This window comes from Pleurodeles waltl, chromosome 8, assembly GCF_031143425.1.
Source record: "Pleurodeles waltl isolate 20211129_DDA chromosome 8, aPleWal1.hap1.20221129, whole genome shotgun sequence".
Classification (NCBI taxonomy): Eukaryota; Metazoa; Chordata; class Amphibia; order Caudata; family Salamandridae; genus Pleurodeles; species Pleurodeles waltl.
The window spans coordinates 1,250,433,232-1,250,455,024 of record NC_090447.1 but is presented as its reverse complement, the minus strand read 5'-3'; the positions used below and the strand labels follow the sequence as shown (position 1 = coordinate 1,250,455,024).

General features: G+C 44.8%; 1 protein-coding gene across 3 annotated transcripts in view; it reads left to right on the top strand.

Moving 5' to 3' along the window:
• The window catches only part of BRCA2 (BRCA2 DNA repair associated), a 584,634-nt gene that overhangs the window by 25,683 nt on the left and 537,158 nt on the right, over positions 1-21,793 (top strand). For 2 of the 3 annotated variants that reach the window (XM_069205562.1, XM_069205564.1), the window contains exons 2-4: positions 4,792-4,892; positions 14,225-14,476; positions 16,753-16,867. In XM_069205562.1, the coding sequence (XP_069061663.1) occupies positions 4,832-4,892; positions 14,225-14,476; positions 16,753-16,867 (428 nt within the window). In that variant the 5' untranslated portion in view covers positions 4,792-4,831. Of the gene's footprint in view, positions 1-1,464; positions 1,572-4,791; positions 4,893-14,224; positions 14,477-16,752; positions 16,868-21,793 lie in introns of all 3 variants that reach the window. The other variant, XM_069205563.1, reaches the window with a different exon arrangement.

The window sequence follows — 21,793 nt, the reverse complement described above, 5'->3', positions numbered from 1 at the left end:
TACTTCTTTATACTTTTGAAGTAGGCATACCTCAAAGGAAAGTCTCTGCTGTTCACAAGATCCTGCCTTGCCCGGGCCTGGTCCCAAACACACCCCAAGGGGTCAGAGACTGCGTTGTGTGAGGGCAGGCACAGCTCTTTCATTTGTAAATGACCACTCATCCCTCCACTTTAGCCCAAATGAAAAAACAACTTTACCAAAATATGTATTTTTTGAATTGTGATTTCAGGGACCCCACACTCCATATCACAATCTGTTCTCAAAGGGAAATTGCACTTTAATAATAATTAAAGGCAGCCCCCATGTTCACCTATATGAGAGAGAGAGAGAGAGAGAGAGAGAGAGAGAGAGAGAGAGAGAGAGAGAGGCCTTGCAACAGTGAAAAATGAATTTGGCAGTATTTCACTGTTGGGACATGTAAAACACATCAGTACATGTCCCACCTTTAACAGACACTGCACCGCGCCCCTGGGGCTACCTAGGGCTGACCCCAGGGGTGCCTTACATGTATAAAAGAGAAGGTTTGGGCTTGGCAAGTCTGTACACTTACCAAGTCGAATTGACAGTTAAAAACTGTATACACAGACACTGATGTGGCAGGTCTGAGCCATGTTTACAGGGCTACTCATGTGAGTGGCACAATCAGTGCTGCAGGCCCACTAGTAGCATTTTATTTACAGGCCCTGGGCACCTTTATTGCACTTTATTCTCGATTTACTAGTAAATGAGATATGCTAAGCATATGCAATTTAGCACTGGTTAGCAGTGGTAAAGTGCCCAGAGTCCTAAAGCGGACAAAAACTGGTCAGAACAATTAGGAGGAAGGAGGCAAAAAGTTTAGGGATGACCCTGCAAAAAGGACCAGGTCCAACAGAAGTTAAGGCAATAAGAAGGCAAGGGTATAAGGGGTAGGCACAAGGAGCCTAAAAAACTAAAAAATAGCTAAGGGGTTAAGAGTAAAATAATAATGGATGAAGTTTTAGGGAAAGAATTCTATCTCAGGCAGTGGTTCCCATATGACGTCTGTGGACCACCATGTTGTCATTACTGGAACCTGGGGACCCCCACTGAATCATTACTGGAAGCTGGGGACCCCGACCTAAACATTGTCAATGATTTGAAATGCAAAACAATACACAAAAAATAAGAAACGAGCATCCATCAAGCAAATACACAAATGATAACATTTTATTTAATGTGCAAACAAATATAAATTTAAAAAATATATTTTAATAGGAAGATTGGAGCTTTTCTAAATTCAGTTGAAGCCGCACATTGTCCATACTACATTGTTTGATGCACCTGCACTGTTCCCACAAATCAATCTGGGGATACTAATTTCATTTTTATCCTCCAGTTTCAAATTCCTTGACATTTACAGTCTGTTTTTTTAAATTTTCAATTGTTCATTTAGCCACTTTATATACATTGTATTAATCTGTTAATATTATTTAATTTTCTAAGCTGTCGCAGCCCCCCCCCCCTCTCCCCCCCTCGAGGAGGCTTTGTGGACCACCATGGGTCCCTAGACCACAGGTTGGAAACCACTGATCTAAGGGATTAAAGTAAAGGTAAGGTGATAAATGTAATGGGGTTAACAGTAAAGGGACAAGGGAGTAAGGGGTTTAGGGTAAGGGGTATAGACAAGAGGTTATATGCAGTGATATTAAGGGGCTAAGGGTGAAGAGTCAAGAGGGTGAGAAGTTAAGGATAAGGGGTAAAAGTGAGTGCGATGGCCAAGGGTGTGGGAACAAGGTTAGGGGTAGGGGAATCATTGATAAGGGTAAAAGGTAAGGTGCAAGGAGCTAACTGTAAGGGGTAAAGTATAAAGGGAGTAATCGGTAAAGTAAATGAGTTATCAGTAAGTGTGAGAGAGCCTCTTTTCTTGAGTGGTCATCCCCATTTTATCCGGACTGATGCTGCTGATTTTTTAACTATGCAGATTTGTGTGCTGCTGTTTTTTTAATTCGGCACATTTGAACACAGCTGTCCAGTCATAGAGTATGTACTCTGACCCCTAAAACATTCTAGTATTGGCTGTCTCCTTACTGGCATATTTAGCTTCCAAGTAAGGCCATAGTTTTTGGTGCAAAAATACACTAATAGCATGGAAACTTTAGGTCACCTGTGGACTGCAGCACATTTTGCGGATTTCACTAGGCTGATAAAGGAAAAATGGCTTTAGGCCTACGTGTGTAGCCCGACCCCCTGCCGCTTTTCAGCCTGCAGGCAAACCGCATAAAATGATCCTTTTTGACAGGAAAGAAAGTTACCTTTAAATATTAAATCAGTCACTTATAAGTAGGCCTTGTAGCCCACAAGGTATGACAGACAGTATTTAAAAGTCATACGTTCAAGATTTTTTTTTTTTGGTCTGCATGTACCTATAGTGACTAGCCCCCAAAAGCTTTTCTTACTGTGAAAGGACTATGTCCTGTGAATCAAAATGATAGTTCAGAAGAGAATCACAAGTCTGCTAACTTTAGATTGGGATAAGCTACATAGGTGATTGAACTACTATATTTAATATGTTAATCCAATTCATTGGTGAACTCAGATTGATAATAAATATTTAAGAAAAGTCACCTTTTAAAAAGTTATGCTTTACCTGCCCTAGCCTCAGATAGGCTACTTAGCATTGTTCTGCTGGTGTATGACCCTTCCAGTGCCTCCCTCAATAAGGTGTGAAAACGGCCCCCGATCGGGAACAATGGTTTAGGCCTTTCCTCAAGAAGACCTGGGTGTGAGGTATGTAACAGATATCAGTTTAGGAAGGAGAGCGGAGTATTGTCCAGGAACGTTATAAACTTGAAAAGGGCCAGAATGAGGCCTGCCCATTCATAGTTAAAAGTCAAGTGAGATTTTTGGAGAGAAACCCTTGTTCCATAGACTTCCTGTAGCCAAATTGGCACCAGGCCAGCTAGAGGGGGAACTGGCCCCAGAACTAGTTTTGTATAGCTGAGAAGAATGGGGGACTGCTGATTTCCATAAAAACACCGCTGTGTCATCTTTGGATTGCTTCAAATTAGAGTACAGTGGGATAGTTTGCTGAAAGACAAACAGGATGTGCTGCAAAAGTAAGAAGGGTTTCATCAATGAACTTTTTTTCTCATTGGTAAAAGTGTCCAGTGGTCATCCCCACCCACTGGCTAATAAAGCCCACAAAGTTGACACCTCAGCCAGAGCTCATCCAAACAATTTCTGGACCTGTGAAAGAACAGTAGTTCACTGTTCTCATACCGGCTGTATGAGAACAGTGTGAAGACCTGCAGGACTGGCCTGCTCCCACGTGCACCCATGACTAAGAAATGGACTTCAAGGGTCAGTTGGCTGACCTCCTGGGTGGCTAAAGGGACTCAACAAGCTACAAGAGGCCTTTTTGCCTGACGTGCTTGGCTGGCTAGTAGCAAGTGGAACTGAACAGGACCCTGCTGGTGGCCTCTGTTGGAGTGAGTCCTAGCCCTAAGTGCTGTCGTTGAGTTCCTAGGAGCCTTGGTGTTGACCCAAAGGAACTGCTCTGGAAATTCTGAAAATTTGGGATTTGGAAATGTTTTGGACTTCCATGACCTCTAGAGCTTAAGCAGGATCTTATGGCAACAGTGCTCTATTTTTAGGAGACTTTTTCAGATACAACTCCTAACTTGCCCTGCTGGAGGATTTTTCCCTTGCAAAGGCCAGCCACTTGTGACACTGAGTTAAAAGGGTGTAAAACCTTGATATGGGAATGACCATACAGATTCTTAAGATTTTCTATAATTCAGACCTATTGCGTGTTAGGTTTGATGCTGTTGCTGATATTTCAATGTTTGGTTTTGATATTTCTGGTTTTCCTTGACTATTTGTGTTTTGGTTCTTAGATGACCTGCCCTTTCATGTTGACAGAATTTAGCATAGTCGAAGCTGGGGTTTCTAAAACATATTTGTAATGTGGTCCCATTTTCATGGTGCAAAAATGATGAGGAACAACGTGACAACGTTATAAAACATTTGCCTTATTTGCAGAAAGAGAACCAATTGTTATACTCATGTAAAGGATATATTGCATTGTACTTAACAGCTGTCTGGGACACAACTGTAGCTTAATCTGTGACTCACACTTGAATAATGCTTGATTTAGAATTTGACTGAGAGACCAGTTTGTTCTATGTTTCAAAATGTCAGGATTTGAAAGCTTCCGAGGTGTCTGTAAAACAGACAGTGCTTATTATTAAGCCTCAATTCTGTAATGAATAGAGGAAATACAGACCTGAAGAGGCAGATGCAGCCCCTTCAATATTATTGCTTTCTCTGTTTAGGAATTCCATTTGAATTCACGAACAGTAAAAGATGTCCATAGATTGTGGAATTCTGGAAACCATTTTCAACCTATTTTCAGATTTTGTTAGAAAAAAAGAGGTTAAGAGAGTCTTATTGCTAACCTATGTCACCTCCCACCCCCTGCCCAACCCCTGCTGGGAGTTCGGCCTTTTTTGCGTTCAAAAAGGATGAAACTCTCCAGTGTAGGCCCTGCCTGCCAGTATGCTAGAGTCATTTTCTTTTAAGATGTTTTTCCCTTGCTGTTAATGCTGAATGTATAGTTCTTTCCATATAGTTTCTACTCTTTCGATTTACAATGATTTTTATCTGGGTTCTTACTGTTTATTTGTTATTGTGACATGGTGTAAATTCCCTCAGTGTTTCTAGATGTTTGATTCACATCACATGCAGTGTGAACTCAAACAAAATTAGATCTGCAGCTGTTGATACGGTGAAAGTTGGGGTTCTAATCCTGTTTATGTTAACACTTTGTAGGTTTTCAAAGTGCACTGACAACCGTGATGTGGATAGCAAAATGGCCATGGTTCAGAGACCCACGTTCTTTGAACTTTTCCGAACTCGCTGCAGAAATACAGGTATTTTGCAATTATCTTTTTTTTACATTGTTGGCAAATGTTGTGTTTGCTGAAGGAATTAAGATCAACACTTAGATGGCCTAGTCGCTCCTTGATTAGTGTGCTAGTGTATTAAAGAATTACCAGAGCCAGCGCTAGGCAGGGGCAGTATGGGCAGCTGTCCAAGGACCCATTGTCTCTTTGTAGTTGGGCCCATGGGAAGGGACCACCTTCCCTGCCGTGGCTGCTGTGGTGTACTCTAGGGGGTTGGTGCCGGCCCCGGTGGCAAGGAGACACATTCTGTGGGTTTGCCCTGTAAATAGGCATCCGGAACACCTCCTGCCCTCCCCACCCACACAGAGGCTTCACAGGATGACTCTTGTCCTGTTGTTTTGCTGTCTGGCAGTTTTAACCCTCTCTTGTGATACGCAGCCATGACACATTCAGCCCTATATGAGCTGTTAACAGGTGCTTGTAGGTGGCTGAGAGGGAGGGGCTGCAGCCTAAGAGGTGTCTGCATAAAGGAGCTTCAGGAGCAGGGGCATATTTTGAGATGCAAACAGCCCTAAGTGTGTATTCTAATTAGAGGGGACTCGCACAATCCCTTTCTACCCAGGCCCCCAAAAATTCCAGAACTGGCCCAGACAATGACCTGTATTGGTGTGTTATATCCGATTCTTGATTGGAGATATAACCGAACAGAACATGCTGGCTAGTGGGCCACAAGCTGAGGCATTTGGAGAAGTCTAGTTCCTTGTACCCGATACTAGAAAATCTAAAAACGTAGTTTTTCTCTGTACGTTAGATTTTTAAGGTTTCCATTGAAAAAGTGGCATGTCGAACAGGTAGAGGAGATGTCATTCTGTTTTTCCTCCCGTAGGAAATGTCCGATCCTCTCTACCTAAAAAAAAAAAAGTGGTGTGTTTGTATCCAAACCAAGTTACATATAACACATTCACTACCCTTTGTTACCTCCCTGTAGGCATGCGAGGTATTGCTTTTTGTATCATGATGTGGTCTTAAGCCTTCTGTGTTGACTACCTGATACTCTCTGTGATGCAGAGGCCCTGCATGAATATGTTAAATAACTAAAAGCGTGGCTCCCAGAAGCATTACTATAGCGGACGTAAATGCTTAAGATGGACACTATTGTGCTATCTATTTAAAATAATTCTTCCATTTTCCCTTCTATCAAACTTTCTGCTTTTCATCTGCCCCTCTTTCTCGAAGATGTAACCTTCTCTTAAGACAAGCTTCTCTCATGCTTGATATCTGAATAGTGCCATTGTCCACAGAGGCCACTTCTGTGACCCAAGACACCGAGTATGTGTTAATAACATGTGCATAAGGTCAGTAAAAACTATCCTGAATTCCAAAGCTTACCATAGGGGAGTACCAGTTTTATTTGTGGAAAAAATCGTCGAAATGTTAGAAAGAACCAGTTTGTATAACAAATTATCCACGTACTAAAAAAAATCTGGACACAAAATTCGAATTTATTCTTCAGGGAGGCAGTTGTTCTATTTGTGTAATTACAAAACTGGTTACTGGCACCCTTGCCAACCTTACCAATTTCACAGTGGTTTTGCAAGAGAACATTGTTCACAAAAAGGTTAATTTTCTGATAGCTGTTAGAATGACGTTATGTGTTAAAATAATTTAACATGTTTTCCTTTGGCATACAATCCTAATCCTCTGAACCTTTTTAAAATGCAGTTACTCATGGTTTAATTTCCATATACCTTTTTTATTTTAATTTGTCAAAGAAACAAGCCAGCGAAAGAAACACTTGCCCTCACCATCGCGAGAACATGGCGCTTACAGTTGCAACGGAGCTTGATAACTTCAGCTGCGTACGTATTCTTCTTACCAACCTCCCCACCGAGCAAAGCTGATCAAGTGGTGACATCTGGGTACCCTTTCAGTCGACCTCCCCGCAACTGGTCATTTCCGTATGGCTCTTCTAGCCTAGTAATGTTTTTCTCCCAAACATTTGCACTCCAGATAAAGCCTCTGCTTTATCTCTCATGATTATAATATGATCTAGACATGTAAGGAATGTGAAAAACAGACTACTTTATGGAGTAAAAACGAATTTGTACCGCATTTACCATGATGCAATGGGGCTGACTGCATGCTTGAGTGTGAGGCAGGTGTAGAGAGCCATCCGGACTCTCCCATAATTTGTATCCTGTTGTGCGCATCCGGGCGGAGCGCGGAACAGAGGCTATAAATAAAGACGGGGCTGCGCTGAGGCAGTTTCCCCAATGCACCCAACCCTGTGTGTGTGTGTGTGTGTGTGTTACTCCTAGCTGTAATTAGGCCCCACTACACTGGCGACGAGTGGGCCTACGAACCCCACGCCGCGTGTCAATGGGCAGAGGCGAGTCCGGAGCCAAGCTGAATGAACCCGCGACGGACCGTCAAGCTTCCATGAACCGGCCCGGCTGAGTGAATGGAGGAAGAGTGCCTCACGGCTGACTCTGAAGAAGCGAGCCCCGCCTCTTCATTGGTGAGAGCTGCCACGCGCGCTCACTCACCGCCTCACCTGAGCCCATTGTGCTGCTCGGTGCCTCGTGGGTCCCCCGACGCGGCCTGCAGGAAGGAGGAGGCGGCCCTGCCTCAGGCGGTGAGCCGAGTCCGGCGCTCCCGCCCGAGGCCTACAGGCACCACGTGGGGGGTGGCTGTGCGCTGGGAGCCTACGCACACACCCTGTTGCCTAGAAACGGCAACTGGAAACCAGAGCCGCGTTCCCCAGAGGAAGGAGAGCGCTGGCCGGTGCCGGAGCGGCAAGAGCTCCGTGTAATTAATCCCTGGAGGTGGGAGCGCGTTCCCTAGAGGAAGGAGCGTGCTGACTGGTGCTGGAGCGGCAAGAGCTCAGTGTAATTAAGGAACACACCCCAGGGAGCCCCCCAGAGAGAGAAAAAAAAAAAAAGGAAGAAGTATGGAAGGCAAATAAAAGGTGCACAAACACAAGAACACTAGAAGGAAAAAAAATAAAAATAAAGACAAACAGAAAAAAAATCCAGCAGCTTATCAGCAACGAAAAAAAAAAGTGATCACGCAGAGAAGAAGAAAAAAAAAGAGTGCACCACAGCAAGACAACCCTCAGTTGCCTGCGCACGTGAGCACCAGTGCTCATTCCTCAGTCACTGCGCTGCCCTCATTCAGCCAACTGATTGACCCGGCCACTGCAGCGCCAAGATGGCGCCTATGGTTAAATCGCCTAGAAAACTATTTCTGCGCCACAAGAGAAACAGATGGAGCGGTGCGCAGATCCCTCATGTTACTGATGGGCAGAGACAAGCTGCGAGAGTTATTTGATTCACTCCCAGACACAGGCGATAAGTCAGATTTTGATGCCGCAGTCGTAGCCCTGAACAAACATTTTTGAACGCTAAACCCAGATTATGAACGCTTCAAACTTCGGCAGGCTCAACAAACTGATGTCGAGTCAGTGGACATGTTTTATGCACAACTGAGAAAGCTAGCAAGCTCGTGTGTAGGACTTAATCAGCAAGAGGAGATTAGAGCCCAGATTATTCAGGGATGCTGGTCCAACGCCCTGAGAAAACTCATCTTGCGCCAGCAAGGTATCTCCCTCAATGAAATCCTGGTCCTGGCACCGTCACACGAACTATCAGCGGTTCGGGCAGATGCCATGGCGGCGATGAGAGGACAATCGTTGGCAGCTGCTTCAACCACACGTCCAGTCCAGGTGAAAGAAGAGCAGATAGATGCCATTCAAACCCACCAACCACCAGGACGCAGACCGAACTCTTTCAGGCCCAGTGAACGCACCTGTGGAAGCTGCGGGTATGAGCACAAACTAACAATGGGGTGCCCGGCAAAAGGAAAAACATGTAACCGGTGTGGGAAAAATAACCATTTTGCAAAAGTGTGCAAGTCAGGAAGAAACAGGCAAGGAGATCAGAAGGGAAAAGGTGCCAAGGTCAGGAGCGTGATCAAAGAAAATGATGACTCTAGAGAAAACACAGCTCAAGGAATGCCTGTCTTTGAAGAAGATGAGGATGAAGATATCTTTGTAATCTCGTTCACTGGTGGGAGACAACAGAAGAAGTGACCACCACCAATGAGCAACATACAAGTCAACGGCACGTCAACAACAGTACTCATAGATACGGGGGCGTCCGTCAACGTAATGGATGACACCCTGTTCCGACAGTTGAACCCTACACCATCTCTTACCCCAACCACCACCAAAATATATAACTATGGGGTTCGAGAGCCGCTTCCTTTGAAGGGCACTGTGGAAGTGTCAGTAACCAGTGGAAAACTTTCAACACAAGCAAAATTGTATGTGGTAACGGGAGACCGAGGCACTCTGTTGGGGTGTCACCCTGCGGAGGAGCTGGAGTTGGTATTCTTCGCACGACAAATATATGAATCCCATGTTGAACAGCTTTTTGGGGAGTTTCCGCAGCTCTTCGAAGGGTTGGGACGGCTAAAAGGCAAACAAATCAAACTTCACATAGACCCAGGTGTCACTCCAGTTGCCTTAAGACACCGCGTGTGCTCTTCCACTTGCGACCCACGGTGGAAAAAGAATTGCAGCTGCTCGAAAACCAGGGAGTAATAGAAAAGGTGGAGGTGCCAACACTGTGGGTTTCGCCTTTGGTGATAGCCCCAAAACCCAAGCAACCTGGAGCTATTTGCCTATGTGTCGACATGCGCATACCCAACAAAGCCATCCGAAGAGAGAGACACATAACACCTACCATGGATGACATCATAGCAGACCTGAATGGGGCGCAGTGGTTATCGAAACTGGACCTTAATGCTGGTTATCATCAGCTAGAACTGGATCCAGAGAGTAGAAACATCACCACGTTCTCAACGCACGTGGGACTCCGGCGGTATAAGAGACTGAGGTTTGGTGTGTCCTCTGCCGCTGAGCTCTTCCAGAATGCCATCAGAGAGACTTTGTCAGGGTTGCTGGGGGTTGATCAGTTTGAGTGATGACAACCTCATACACTCAAGGACGAGAGATGAACATCATCGCCATCTTAGTGCCACGCTGCAGAGGCTAACGGATGCGGGGCTGACACCTCACAAGAAAAAATGTGCGTTTTATCAAACATTGGTGGAGTTCTTTGGCTATGTTCCCTCTAAAGAGGGTTTACAGGTAGACCCGCGTAAAGCTAATGCCATTCGTCAAGCCCAGATTCCCAAAAATCCCACGGAAGTGAGAAGTTTCTTAGGCATGGCAACATATTGCGGAAGGTTCATTCCACAGCTTGCTACCATGGCGGAACCTCTCCGACAGCTCACCAAAGGAGTACACAGGTGGGAGTGGAGCCCGGCCGCAGACAAAGCGTTTACAGACATCAAAGCAGCGCTATTGGATAAGTCAACACTGGCTTACTTTAACCCTCACTGACGAACAGAGGTGGTGGTCGATGCCAGCCCAGTGGGCCTTGGTGCCGTTCTCTCCAGGAACAAAATCATCAGGAGTGAGTTCCGGTTGCATACGCCAGCAGGGCGTTGTCTTCAGTTGAGACAAGATACGCCCAGATTGAGCAGGAAGCCTTAGCGATTCGATGGGCATGCAAACACTTTCACTTGTTTCTCTATGGGCAAGAATTTCAAGTGGTGACTGATCATAAGCCTTTGGTGTCATAATTTGCTGGAAACCCGTGTCTGGCGCCTCCACGAATAGAGCGTTTGGCCGTCTTGCTTCAACCCTACCAGTTCACCATTGTCTATCGACCCGGGGTGAACAACCCAGCTGACTACTTGTCACCCGTCCCCAATAATGACCGATGAATAACAGGAACAAGATGAGGAGAGCACCGAAGTGTTCATTAACATGGTTGTACAATCGGCATGTCCTAATGCCCTTCGTCTAGCCGACATTGTGGATGCTACCAAAGCAGATGTGGTACTGAATCAGGTCAGGGAAGCATTAGATCACAGAACGTGGAAGCACTTCCTAGAGAAGACGAAAGTGTCCAACCATGAAAACAAGGTGGCTATGCAGGGAATGTAGAGGGTGCGAGATGAGCTGACCACGGATAGTCAAGGACTGATTCTTCGGGGAAGGAGAATTGTACTGCCTTGGAGTCTGTGGGCTCGAGTGGTGGAGCTAGCACATCAGGATCATCACGGTGCTGCAAAAACCAAGGCGAGGTTGCGAGCAAAGGTGTGGTTCCCTGGCATGGACAGTCAGGTTGACGAACTGGTGGGGGAAGTGTCACTCATGCGTCATCACATCCGGAGAACCACCCAGCTGCCCAGTCATCACCGAGCTGGCTAGTCGGAAGCCATGGGCAAAAGTGAGCATGGATTTCAGAAGCTTCCCGGATGGGCAGCTGAAAGTCGTCCTTATGGACTCATGTACTAAGTTTCCCGTTGTTGACGTTGTATCATCTACTTCGTTCGAGAATGTACGGCCCATACTTCAAAAGACGTTTGCCATGCTCAGGCTACCTGACGAGATCAGGACAGACAATGGGCCCCCATTTCATGGACAAGAGTTTCGGTCCTACCTGGATGGGCTGGCCATACGTCATCGCAAGGTCATGCCATAATGGCCTCAGGCTAATGGGGACATTGAAAGATTTATGCGAACTCTGAACCGAGCCCTCAGAGTAGGTTTTGAACAAAGAGAGGATAGCAAACAATGTCTGCAGCAGTTCCTGGGTGCTTATCGCCAGACACCACCTAGCACTCCTGGGTGTGCACCTGCTGCGTTGATGTTCAAAGTCCCACTGCGGCATTGCATCCAGTCTGGTCCTCACTGGGTGGCACCAGAACTAGATGTAGGAGCCACCCAGCGTCGCCGAAAAACTCACTAATCAGAAAGCTACTGAAAAACGGCAAAGTAGACTCAGACTTTCAGGAAGGTGATATGGTGGTAGTGAAGAGTCGTGAGCCAGGAGGAAAATTCCAAACACTATTTGAGCCTGAACCATGGCAGATCATCGGCTTTCGAGGCACCATGATAACAGCAGCCCGAGGAAGGCAGAGGGTCACCAGGAACGCGTCACACTTCAGGAGAGCAGGGGTCTCGACCCCGTATGGAGAGGACGGAGAGATGGATGAAGTGCCGGGTGTATCCCAGAGTGGTGATGGAGGGACAGAGATTGCTCCGGTAGCTGTGCCCGCCGCCTGGAGACACCGACCATGAAGGGTCGCTCAACAGAGGTGGAAAATATCATCTGCGTCCCAACCCCGCGCCAAACAGTCAGCTCAAAGACTTTGTTTGTAATCTAGGTCAGTCATGGGCGATGTCTCGGTGTCAACATCTGTCTGCTGGACCCCTGTGGCGTCGCCAGTCAGAGTCTGAAGAATTGCTCTAGGGGCTGGAGTGACCAGTTGGCCACCCTGAGTGGGCTGGAGGTGCGACGCTTGGGTGCTCCTGTGAACATTTGACAATGTTCTGTTCTGTTCTCTGTTTATTCTTCTTCTTCTTCCTGTGCTGCTCCTTTTTTTTGTTTTGGTTTTCGTTTAGGTCTCAAGCAATCCGTTATTGGATCCCCTTGGTTGGTTATATTCTATTGTATGCATTCATTTGTTTGTCTGTGTGAAGTAAAACATAGGAGGGATGTAGAAAGCCATCCGGACTCTCCCATAATTTGTATCCTGTTCCGCGCGGAGCATGGAACAGAGGCTATAAATAAAGAAGGGGCTGCGCTGACGCAGTTGTGTGTGTGTTTTATTTTTTACTCCTAGCTGTAGTTAGGCCCCACTACAGCAGGGTGCTCCCATCTGTTTCCTATGTAAGGAATGTGTGCTGAATTGATGTGGTGGCAAAACTTGTCTGTACGGGAATGAGATAACTGCGGTCCTGCCGAGGTAGTCTTACATTCAACAAGGCCTTGCTGTCAGCACTGTATAGGACACTGCAGGCAGCGTTGGAAAGCCTGCTTTCCAAATGATAGCAATTAAAACGGGAAAAAAACAGAAACCCCCCTAGAAAGGCAACCTCAGTGACTCATGCGAAAGGAAGTATTAGTTATTTCATTGTCACCTGCTCACTAATGTCACGCTCTTGCTCACAGCTACCCCAGTAACAATACTCATGCTGGTCTTGCCTCCAGGGGTTGTCCTCTCAGGCCTTTCAGCAATGTTCATTCCGTCTCGATTTCCCTCCTCTCTTGTCCCGAGGTTTTCATTCATTCGTTTTCTGTTTTTGCCTGGGGTTTCCTTACTCATCTGCTACCATCCCATGCACATTCTCTTGGAGGGGAGTGCTCTCTGACACAGGACGGTGCATGATGTGTTTGATGGAAGCTCTTCTTCATCGAACACACAACAGACCTAGCTAAGCTGAGTGCTACAGCTTATGCACCAGGCTGATTGTGGGTGCAGATCTGCTGGCCCACTCTGTCATTTGTCAATGGAAAACTAGGAAGTACGGTGCTCTTCCTGCAAAAGGGTCGGATCAAGAATGAACATCTATCACCCCATTCCAGGATATGGGAGGAGTGAACAACAGGCAACTTTCAAATGATACATCCTTATTGAAAGTTGGGAGTGTGATATCGCCTCCTAGCACCAAATATAAAGCAAATCAGTAGCGTGCACCTCACATCTTTTATCCCTGTAACATTGTTCCTGACCTCCCTTTCCATACTCCTCCTCCTCCTCCTGCACTCCAGGGATACATCACCTTAAATGTAGGCCTGAAATTCTCCCCAAGTATCCCGTAGGCATTTTGCAAGTGGGCTAATTCCCTGCTGAATTACTCGGGGTGAGTTACTGTTTTAAGATGCAAAAATATGATATTTTCATGTATCGTACTGCATTTCTTTGTATACTTCTTTTAAACCCCTTTGTATTTGTATGGGTTTTCAGTGTGCAGCAAATGAACATTTTCTACTCGTATACTGTGAAGTTATTTAATCTGGGAAAGTGGTGCATGCTATGATTGCAAAAAGTGTATTCCTGATGTACGGTTCGGCCAGAGGTTGATATTTGTTTTTAACATGTCTGCATGTTTTATAGACATGCAGAGGGGGATTATTTTGAAGTGGTAATGGAAAGTGTCTTCTCACATCCTGTGACTTTATGTAATCTGCAATGATGGGATAGTAAGAAAAGTGTGCATGCCTTATGTGGTATTATACCAGAGGTTATGCTGTGAACTCCGTGTCCGGCACTAATACCACCACTAGACATTTATGAATTTTGACAATAGAGAGGTCACATTAGTGCAGCCGGTCAGCCCTTTTTTAAAATATTTTTTATCTCTAACCTTGCCTTAATTTGTGAGCAAATTTACTTGGTGACAATTTGTTTGTTTTGTCTTTAAATTGTATTTTAACATGTCATGCCTTTGCATAAGGCATTTTAAATCTAATTCTTGCATTATCTGTTCATTATTTTAGAAGTGGGACCAACAAGTCTCAACTGGTTTGAAGAACTTACATTTGAAGCTCCTCCATGTGAACTCAAAAACTCAGAAGAGTTGGATTTCAAAAATGACTGGTTTGATAAAAATACATTTAAAACGCCCAGGCATAGAGTGGCTGCATACAGCCAACTGGCTTCAACACCAAACATTTTTAAAGAGCAGGCACTACGATCACCAACTTTTTCTTCTCCAGTGAAAGAGCAAGTTCAGTGCACCTCATTAGTGCGTAAGTACATATGAAATCGGTATAGATTAATGACTAGTTGATCTGGAAACATTGAGCACTGCCTTGAAATATTTAATGAGTAGAGCTATGACTGAGTAGAATATGTTGTAATCTGTTAATATTGTTGTCTTACAAAAACGTATTGTTTGATATTGTTGATATCAAATGACAGTTTTGATCATTAGGTGTTTGTCATGGTAGGTATAAAGGTCTGGAACGTTTAGTTAGTGGCAGATGTTGCTTCGTTTAACTGCAGGTTACTCATTACTGAAGCCTCCTCAGGTGTTGGAGTAGATCTGGAAAAATGGCTTTTTTTTAGGTAAATCGTGGCACTCTTGCTGCTACAGATTAATTCTGGAAGTGATGTAGCAGGTTTATAAAGGCCCCACTTACACACCGGGTACCCTGTCCTTTTTTCTGTGACATTGACACAGGTGTGTGCAGCTCTAAGTATTATTTTAAGATTTTCACCTGATTTTTTTTTTTTTTTTTTCCTACAAATGTTCTTTTTTCACAAAATGTCCAATTGCAAGAACAGACAGGTGTCGCTAATCAACCCGCTTTCTTTCTACTTCTGGTATTTGGTGGTCAGCAATGGTTGTTCCTCTTGTGACAAGTGTACCTGGTTGCATTAAACGCTATTTGTGAAAAGTAAGCAAAATTGTTTTTGTTTTGAGGCATCCCAGGAGAAGGTCCTTGTACATAAAATATCTGAACACTGCAGCAGCATGGTACTAGAGCCCCAGCTACCTAAGAAGTTTGTCTTAAGGACGCACCTGCGTCTGTAATAGAAGTGCCAAAAGAAGAGTTTGGGATGACAAACAAACAGTGACTGGGTCTGTGGTCTCTTTAATTAAAGTGTTCTGGTCGTTGAAAGGTTTAGCTTAATTCCAAACAGCTGATTGAAAATAACTTCGGACTAATTGGTTTTACACATCACTCACAGATTTTGCTAAGATTTCCCATTACTGGGTTTCATCCATTAAAGATAGAGTACTAAACATCCCATTCTTAGGATAAGATGTCAAACGCTTGCGAGAACCCGAAACCATAGAAGGTGTTGAGAGAAAAAGAAAGTTTGTTCATGAGTTTTATTTTATATACTTCCTGATTCCAAAAAAAGATGAATTCTGCACTTACACACACTCGACCACTACCTCAAACTTTGCATTTCAAAATAACATCCCAACAATATGTAATTCCTTTGCTAAGAAGGCAGGTGATCAACTCTATGGCTTATATTTCCATATCATAAGACATGCAAGAGTCAAGCCGTATCTGTAAGCAGCCAGCATTTTTAGTTCGCTGTTCGCCAATTGATGTTCAAATGTGCATCTTGCATGTTCACAAAACACCGTCAATAGTTGGTATACATTTAACCTGGCAGTCGGTTCATATATATCATTATCTAAATAAATGATTGGCTGACAAAGAAGAATTAATTTCACAGATGGCAGCAAAAGACCATACAATACTATAGTTGTTACATTACGTTGGTTTTGGTATGTCCTAGGAAAACATCCCATCTGATTCCTAATTAAGAGTAGAAATCTCTGGGTGCCACAGTCTTTTCCCACAAACGAAAGTTAAACTCCAACCGACCAGAAACTGGTGTTATTTCTGAACAGTATTACCACTTACTGGCTGTTGTAGTTGTTAACCAGAAGGGCAACTATGCCTGTTTTAGGAATGATGCAAAAACAACAAGGTGATGGATGGAACGCTTGAATTAATCTCAGCCGCTGGCAACTGCTTAGGGCTGCATCCCAGTCCATTGTTTTCTTTACCCATCATGCCACCCCAGTTTGGACCCAGCCATATGCAAATCAGCCTTGACCCTGCTCCCCATGGGAACAGTCCACCCCGAACTGCCAGGCCAGGTCCTCCTTCGGACTGCAAACTCTTTCCCGTTATATTTATGTTATGGGAGCGATACATTTTTGCACTTTATGGCCCTGTGTTACATTTTATGTAATTTACATCTTTTGTTAAATAAGCGAAAATTGTGCTGTCACTTGTGATTAAATGTTGGTATTAATAATACAAAAAAAGCTGAATTGATACATGATGTCTTTGCCACGAAAAGTAATAATCCATTACATTTAACAATATTGCAGTGGTGAGATGAGCTGAAAATAGCCAGAATTTGGGCAGAATTGTTCAGTTGGTCACAGGCAGACAGTTTATATATAGCAACCAACTTTGTTTTCACTGATGTGCATTGTGAAGTGGTGAATGCAGTATTCTATAACAGTTGATATTTTTTGATGTTGTAGAGAAGCCTGGTGTGGTTGCTCATGAATGGTCAAAAAGTCCACATTCTAATCAGATGAAACCGGATTTGTCAAAAGAAGTGCCGACCTCTCCTCGAAGCACTGCTCTGCATGAAAGGTTTGTTAATATTGTAGGCACTTTAAAAAAAAAAAAGTCCACTCCGCATTTAAAAAAATGCTGATCCTGTTATAATGCAGCATTTTATTAATGGTACATAATTGACACTCCAAGATCAATGTATTTTGCGTAATTCTGAAGGACTGCCACAAAGTTTAAGTGACTGATGCATGCCTAATTAAGCAACATCTCATGAATTAATGCTGACGAGTACGATGCATATGACTGAGAGACCCATGAGAGGTTTATTTAGAGTGGAGTCGATTGAGGGAACTCGGTCTAAAGCTATACCCTGAATAAAATGCCAAGAAATGTAGACATTTGTTTGGCATGTAACATAAACTACCATTGTCTGTACCAATGAGCAAATTGTACAATTGTGAAGACGCAATTTTCACCTGTAAACATGCTAGTTTTCCTGGTAGAATTGAATTCTCTTGCCGATTAGCAGTTGGAGAATCTGTTTTCCCAGTAGCGAATTGAAACATGACCGTGACACCTTGTATTAGATAAATGATGTAGGAGTATACGTATTTTAGTCTAGACAACACACTGTTTCCTAGCTACGATAGTGGGCTTGAAAGCACATAAATACTATAGCATCGGCATACCTTCCACTCACGGGTTAGGGCAGCATCTCCATTCAGAACAGCACATTTTAAAATCGTGAACATGGCTGTTATTTTCAGCAAAATAAAAAAATATACTATGGAAAAGACACTTTGGTTAGCGTTTTATTGTCGTGCAATGGTACACTCTTGCTCCCTTCTTCAGAATCATGTGATGTCCTGGGCTCAGCGTTAAGAACCGGCATGTAACCTTAGTAGTGTTGTTTTTTTTTTTCTTTCAACAATAAATATAAAACGTGGTGGACCATGGTGTAAGGACATGGTGTGGATGCCAATCAGAGTCACATTTGAAACACTACATATAATAAAATCCAGTCATGAGGTGTGCATTGTGCCACCCACCTCGTTTACAGAGTATGGTCACTTGGTTAAATTCACACCTGGATGACTCAACACATACTCCTGCTTTCATACCAGCATTCACTGCCATAGCAAGCAACTCCGCATTCAATGGACAGACAGGTCCCCCGTTCACGGAGTTCCTACATCACTGTGCCCCCCCCCCCCCTCCTCCCAGGGGTGGTGCGCTGGCCACAGAGGGATCCCCAAGTGTTTGACTCATTATCATACTCCTCCCCTGCAGATCTAGTTTAGGGCAGTATAACAATAGTGCACCCCAATCTGGTAGAATTGGCATTCTGCGTACCTCCCCCCCCATTCTCTTCCTTCCATATCACTTCCTCTCGCAGTCTGCCCACCTAGTCATCTCCTCCCACCATCTGTACATGTCTCCTCCCACCCCCCAGCCGATTTCCAACACAGTTATTTGCCTAGGACCGAAGATTAGCACCAAATCAATGAATCTATCAGTGACCTTGTGACTAGCGCTGTGCTTGTGAAGACCTAGGAGACATAGCTGCAGCGTCCATTCAAAATGCCTATGTGTGGCTCCTGGGATGACCTGCAGAACCAATTTTCCTATAGTGAGTAAGACCTGAGCAGTCCCATACCATGTGGTAAAAGTCGACATCCCTATTGCACATTTGGGCCATGCTGACGATGTCCCGGTGAAAGGTAACGTGTATGGGCCGCAGGGTGAGTTATGCTCTGTGGAGGAAATAAAACTGAATCTGTTTAAACCGAAGATTGCATGATACTTAGGGGTGGATGTTAATACCTACCTTTCACAAAGCCACCTCATCGAAAGTGGGTTCGAGGTCCGTTACCCATCGCTGATGCAGCAGAATCAAATCTATCCAAGCTCCCTGTAAAAGAGCCTCATAAAGGATGATGACTGCTCTTCTCTTCCCCGTGATGAGAAATACATAACCAAGGCATTCATCTACTGGAGGTTCTGCATATCCCAGGCCCAAGCAAGCCGCATTCTACCAGCCAGTGCCCAGCTGGGAGGTCATAAGAGTCTTGTAGTTCCAAAAATCGGTTAAGTTCTCCTCCCATTTAGAGATCACCCAGTATGGCTAGCCCCAACTAGGTCATATATGTAGGCCTGCCCATGTCCCAAGTGACGGCCATTACCCCTCGATTGGTAGCGGGAGTTTGGAAGTATGAAGGGTTTGCATGCGTGTCCTTTGTTGTTCCCTAGCCTAGACTTGTTTCACTGTTCTGATCAGTATATTTTCACAACGCATTTATGCGGGATGCGGTTTCAGTCAGATTCAGGTCAACAGATCTCAGGATGGCATGCCATGCTCCCTGTGATGTCTGGCATTCCATAGATGTGAGAGCCACTTGGCCACCCACTGCAGTTGTGCAGCCAAGTAGTATAGTGCAAGGTCCAGGGCTGCCAGTCCTCCTTCATCTGCTGGAAGTCAAAGCGTCCGCAGAGCCACACGCCATTTAGCTGAGCCCAAGTCAATAACACGTCATTGAGGTCTCAAAAGCCACGCTGGCAGAGCCGCAAACAAGTAAAGAAAGTGCAGCAATACAACCATCTTTAGAGATCGCTATCTGCCTGTGCACCAAAAGGGGGAGCGTAGTCCAAAAGGCAAACAAAATTCGCAGCACGGCCAGTGCCTTGCCATATTTCACCCTCAACGCGCATTTCTGCTGTTCTGTCAATTGATATTTGATAGTGGTCTGCTCTCAGGGTAGTGCCAGTGCGATCCGAGCCACCAGAGGTTCCCCAACTGTCCGGGTGCAGCGATTAAGCACTAGATTTATTTCTACTGACTGAATGGCCTGTCAGCTCGCCAAACGTGGATAGAGCTGCTAGAGTTCCCTCCATGTCGGGTCCCTTCCTATGCATGTAAAGCAACATATTGTCCGCTTTAAGTGAGATATACAGCATATCTGCTGTGACCTGTAGTTCTCTATAAAGGCTCCCATGCCGTACCATCTGTGCAAAAAGCTCCATGGCCAGAGCAACCAATAGCAGAGAGAGCGGGCATCCGGTGCCACAGGATTCTGATATCATCAACCACGTCCAAACCCTCACCTCTGGCTTTGTGTAAAATGCTGTGTCCATCTGATAATTGGAGCCCTAATCTCATCCCAATCATATTGGTCTAAAGGAAGTCCCAACAGATGGAGTCAAACACCTATTGAAGGTCCGCTGATAACACCATGGAGTCCAGTGGAAAGTGGTTATGCCTGTCTTAAGATCGGATCAGTAAGGCATATATTTGGGATAGTACTGTGAGTGGGTACAAACCCACTTTGGTCTGGATGTATCAGTGCATGTACACGGGGTAATACCTGGTTCGCCAAGATCTTACTCTGGATTTTGTCATCTGCATTGAGCATAGAAAGGGGGTGGTAGGAATCAACCAGTCTTGAGTCTTTGTCCTTCTTGGGCAGGGAAACTATCACTGCATCCCACAAGGAAGGTGCAAGCATACCTCTTACGTGTGTCTGTTAATCTGGGAGACAGAGCTGCCAAATAGATGGCATAAAACTCAATGGGGAGTCAAACTGACCAGGAAACCTTACCCCAGGCCAGCTCATTAATCTACCCTCTAACCTGCTGGGTAGTAATAGCTGCTCCTATTTGCTCCTCAACAGTGGGTTTCAGAACTGTGGGTGATGCATCCACTATTTACTGCAATATATCTGCCTCTGCAACTACCCCTTGCCCCACCCCCCTGAAGACAGTTCACAATAATTCTGAGCATATGCCTTACTCATCTCTACCTGTGAAAACAAGTCTGTGTCGAAAGGGTCTTGAATCTGTAGTATAGTGTGCCCCTGTCCTCTTCCCAAAGGATCCATGCTAGCAAACTCTCTGCCCTATCCCTTTCCATATGGGCACACATGATATATGCCCTGTAATCGTACTGCTTCAAGCATTCCACCAGTGCAAATAACTTCTGTCTTTCCTCCAGGAGCTGGGCCTTACCCTCAGTTGTCATTTATAGATCCCATGGCAGACCATCAACTACCCTCTCCTGTCGTTGGATATCAGCGTGAAGTTGGGTGCATACCCCTAATTTATTGGAAATGCAGTATCTCTATTTTGAGCGCCTCCCACTCCACCCCTTGCAAGAATGCCGTGCCTGTCTTTTCTGACTAGTAGTTATGTATCACCTTCCCCAATGATGCTCAAAGTCGGATCCTCCAAGATGGTGGTATACAGGTGCCTTGTTGGAACACTATTCCTGCAGGGTAACCACTGGTAAGTGCAAAGCAGTGGGTTATGATCTGAGTACGTCCTTGACAAGTACTCCGCATTTAGCACTCGGTCTGCTAGTGCTGCGTAACAAAACATCACATCCAGTCGCACATCTAATCTATGCACACCAGAGTGTGGTCCATACACGTCCACGAAGTCGTGAGACCCTGACACAAAAGACATTGTGGGACCTCCCACCTGTGAAAGGTCATTTTCCCTGCGGCAATTGTAATGTGTGTCCCTTGACTAGCAGGATCACGTCATTAGATCTAGACCCGATTGGAAGGTGGTTTTTAAAAAAACACACGAATTGTAATTCTAAAAACTGTATTTATATGATCACCTGTCCTTGTGGACTACGCTATGTGGGGATGACAACGCGACCAGTTAAGATACGTATAAATGAGCACAGAAGTAATATTAGATGTCAGAGAGTAACAACGAAACTTTGTGCCCATTTTTTGGAGTCTGCACATACACCAGATGACCTCAAATGGGTTGTCCTAGAAGTCCCGAGAGCCCTCCCTAATGGTTCTAATTCACTTTTTAGAATTGAACAAAGATGGATTTTTAGATTGGGGACAGCATCAAGGGGACTGAACGATGACATCCCGTGGACTACTCTTTCACCCTAGAGTTGTTGCTGACCGATTCTTTACCTTTTTTGAATTGAGTTCTCCGCCCTGATATATCTTTGAATTGATCTGGGCTAATGATATGAATTTTTGA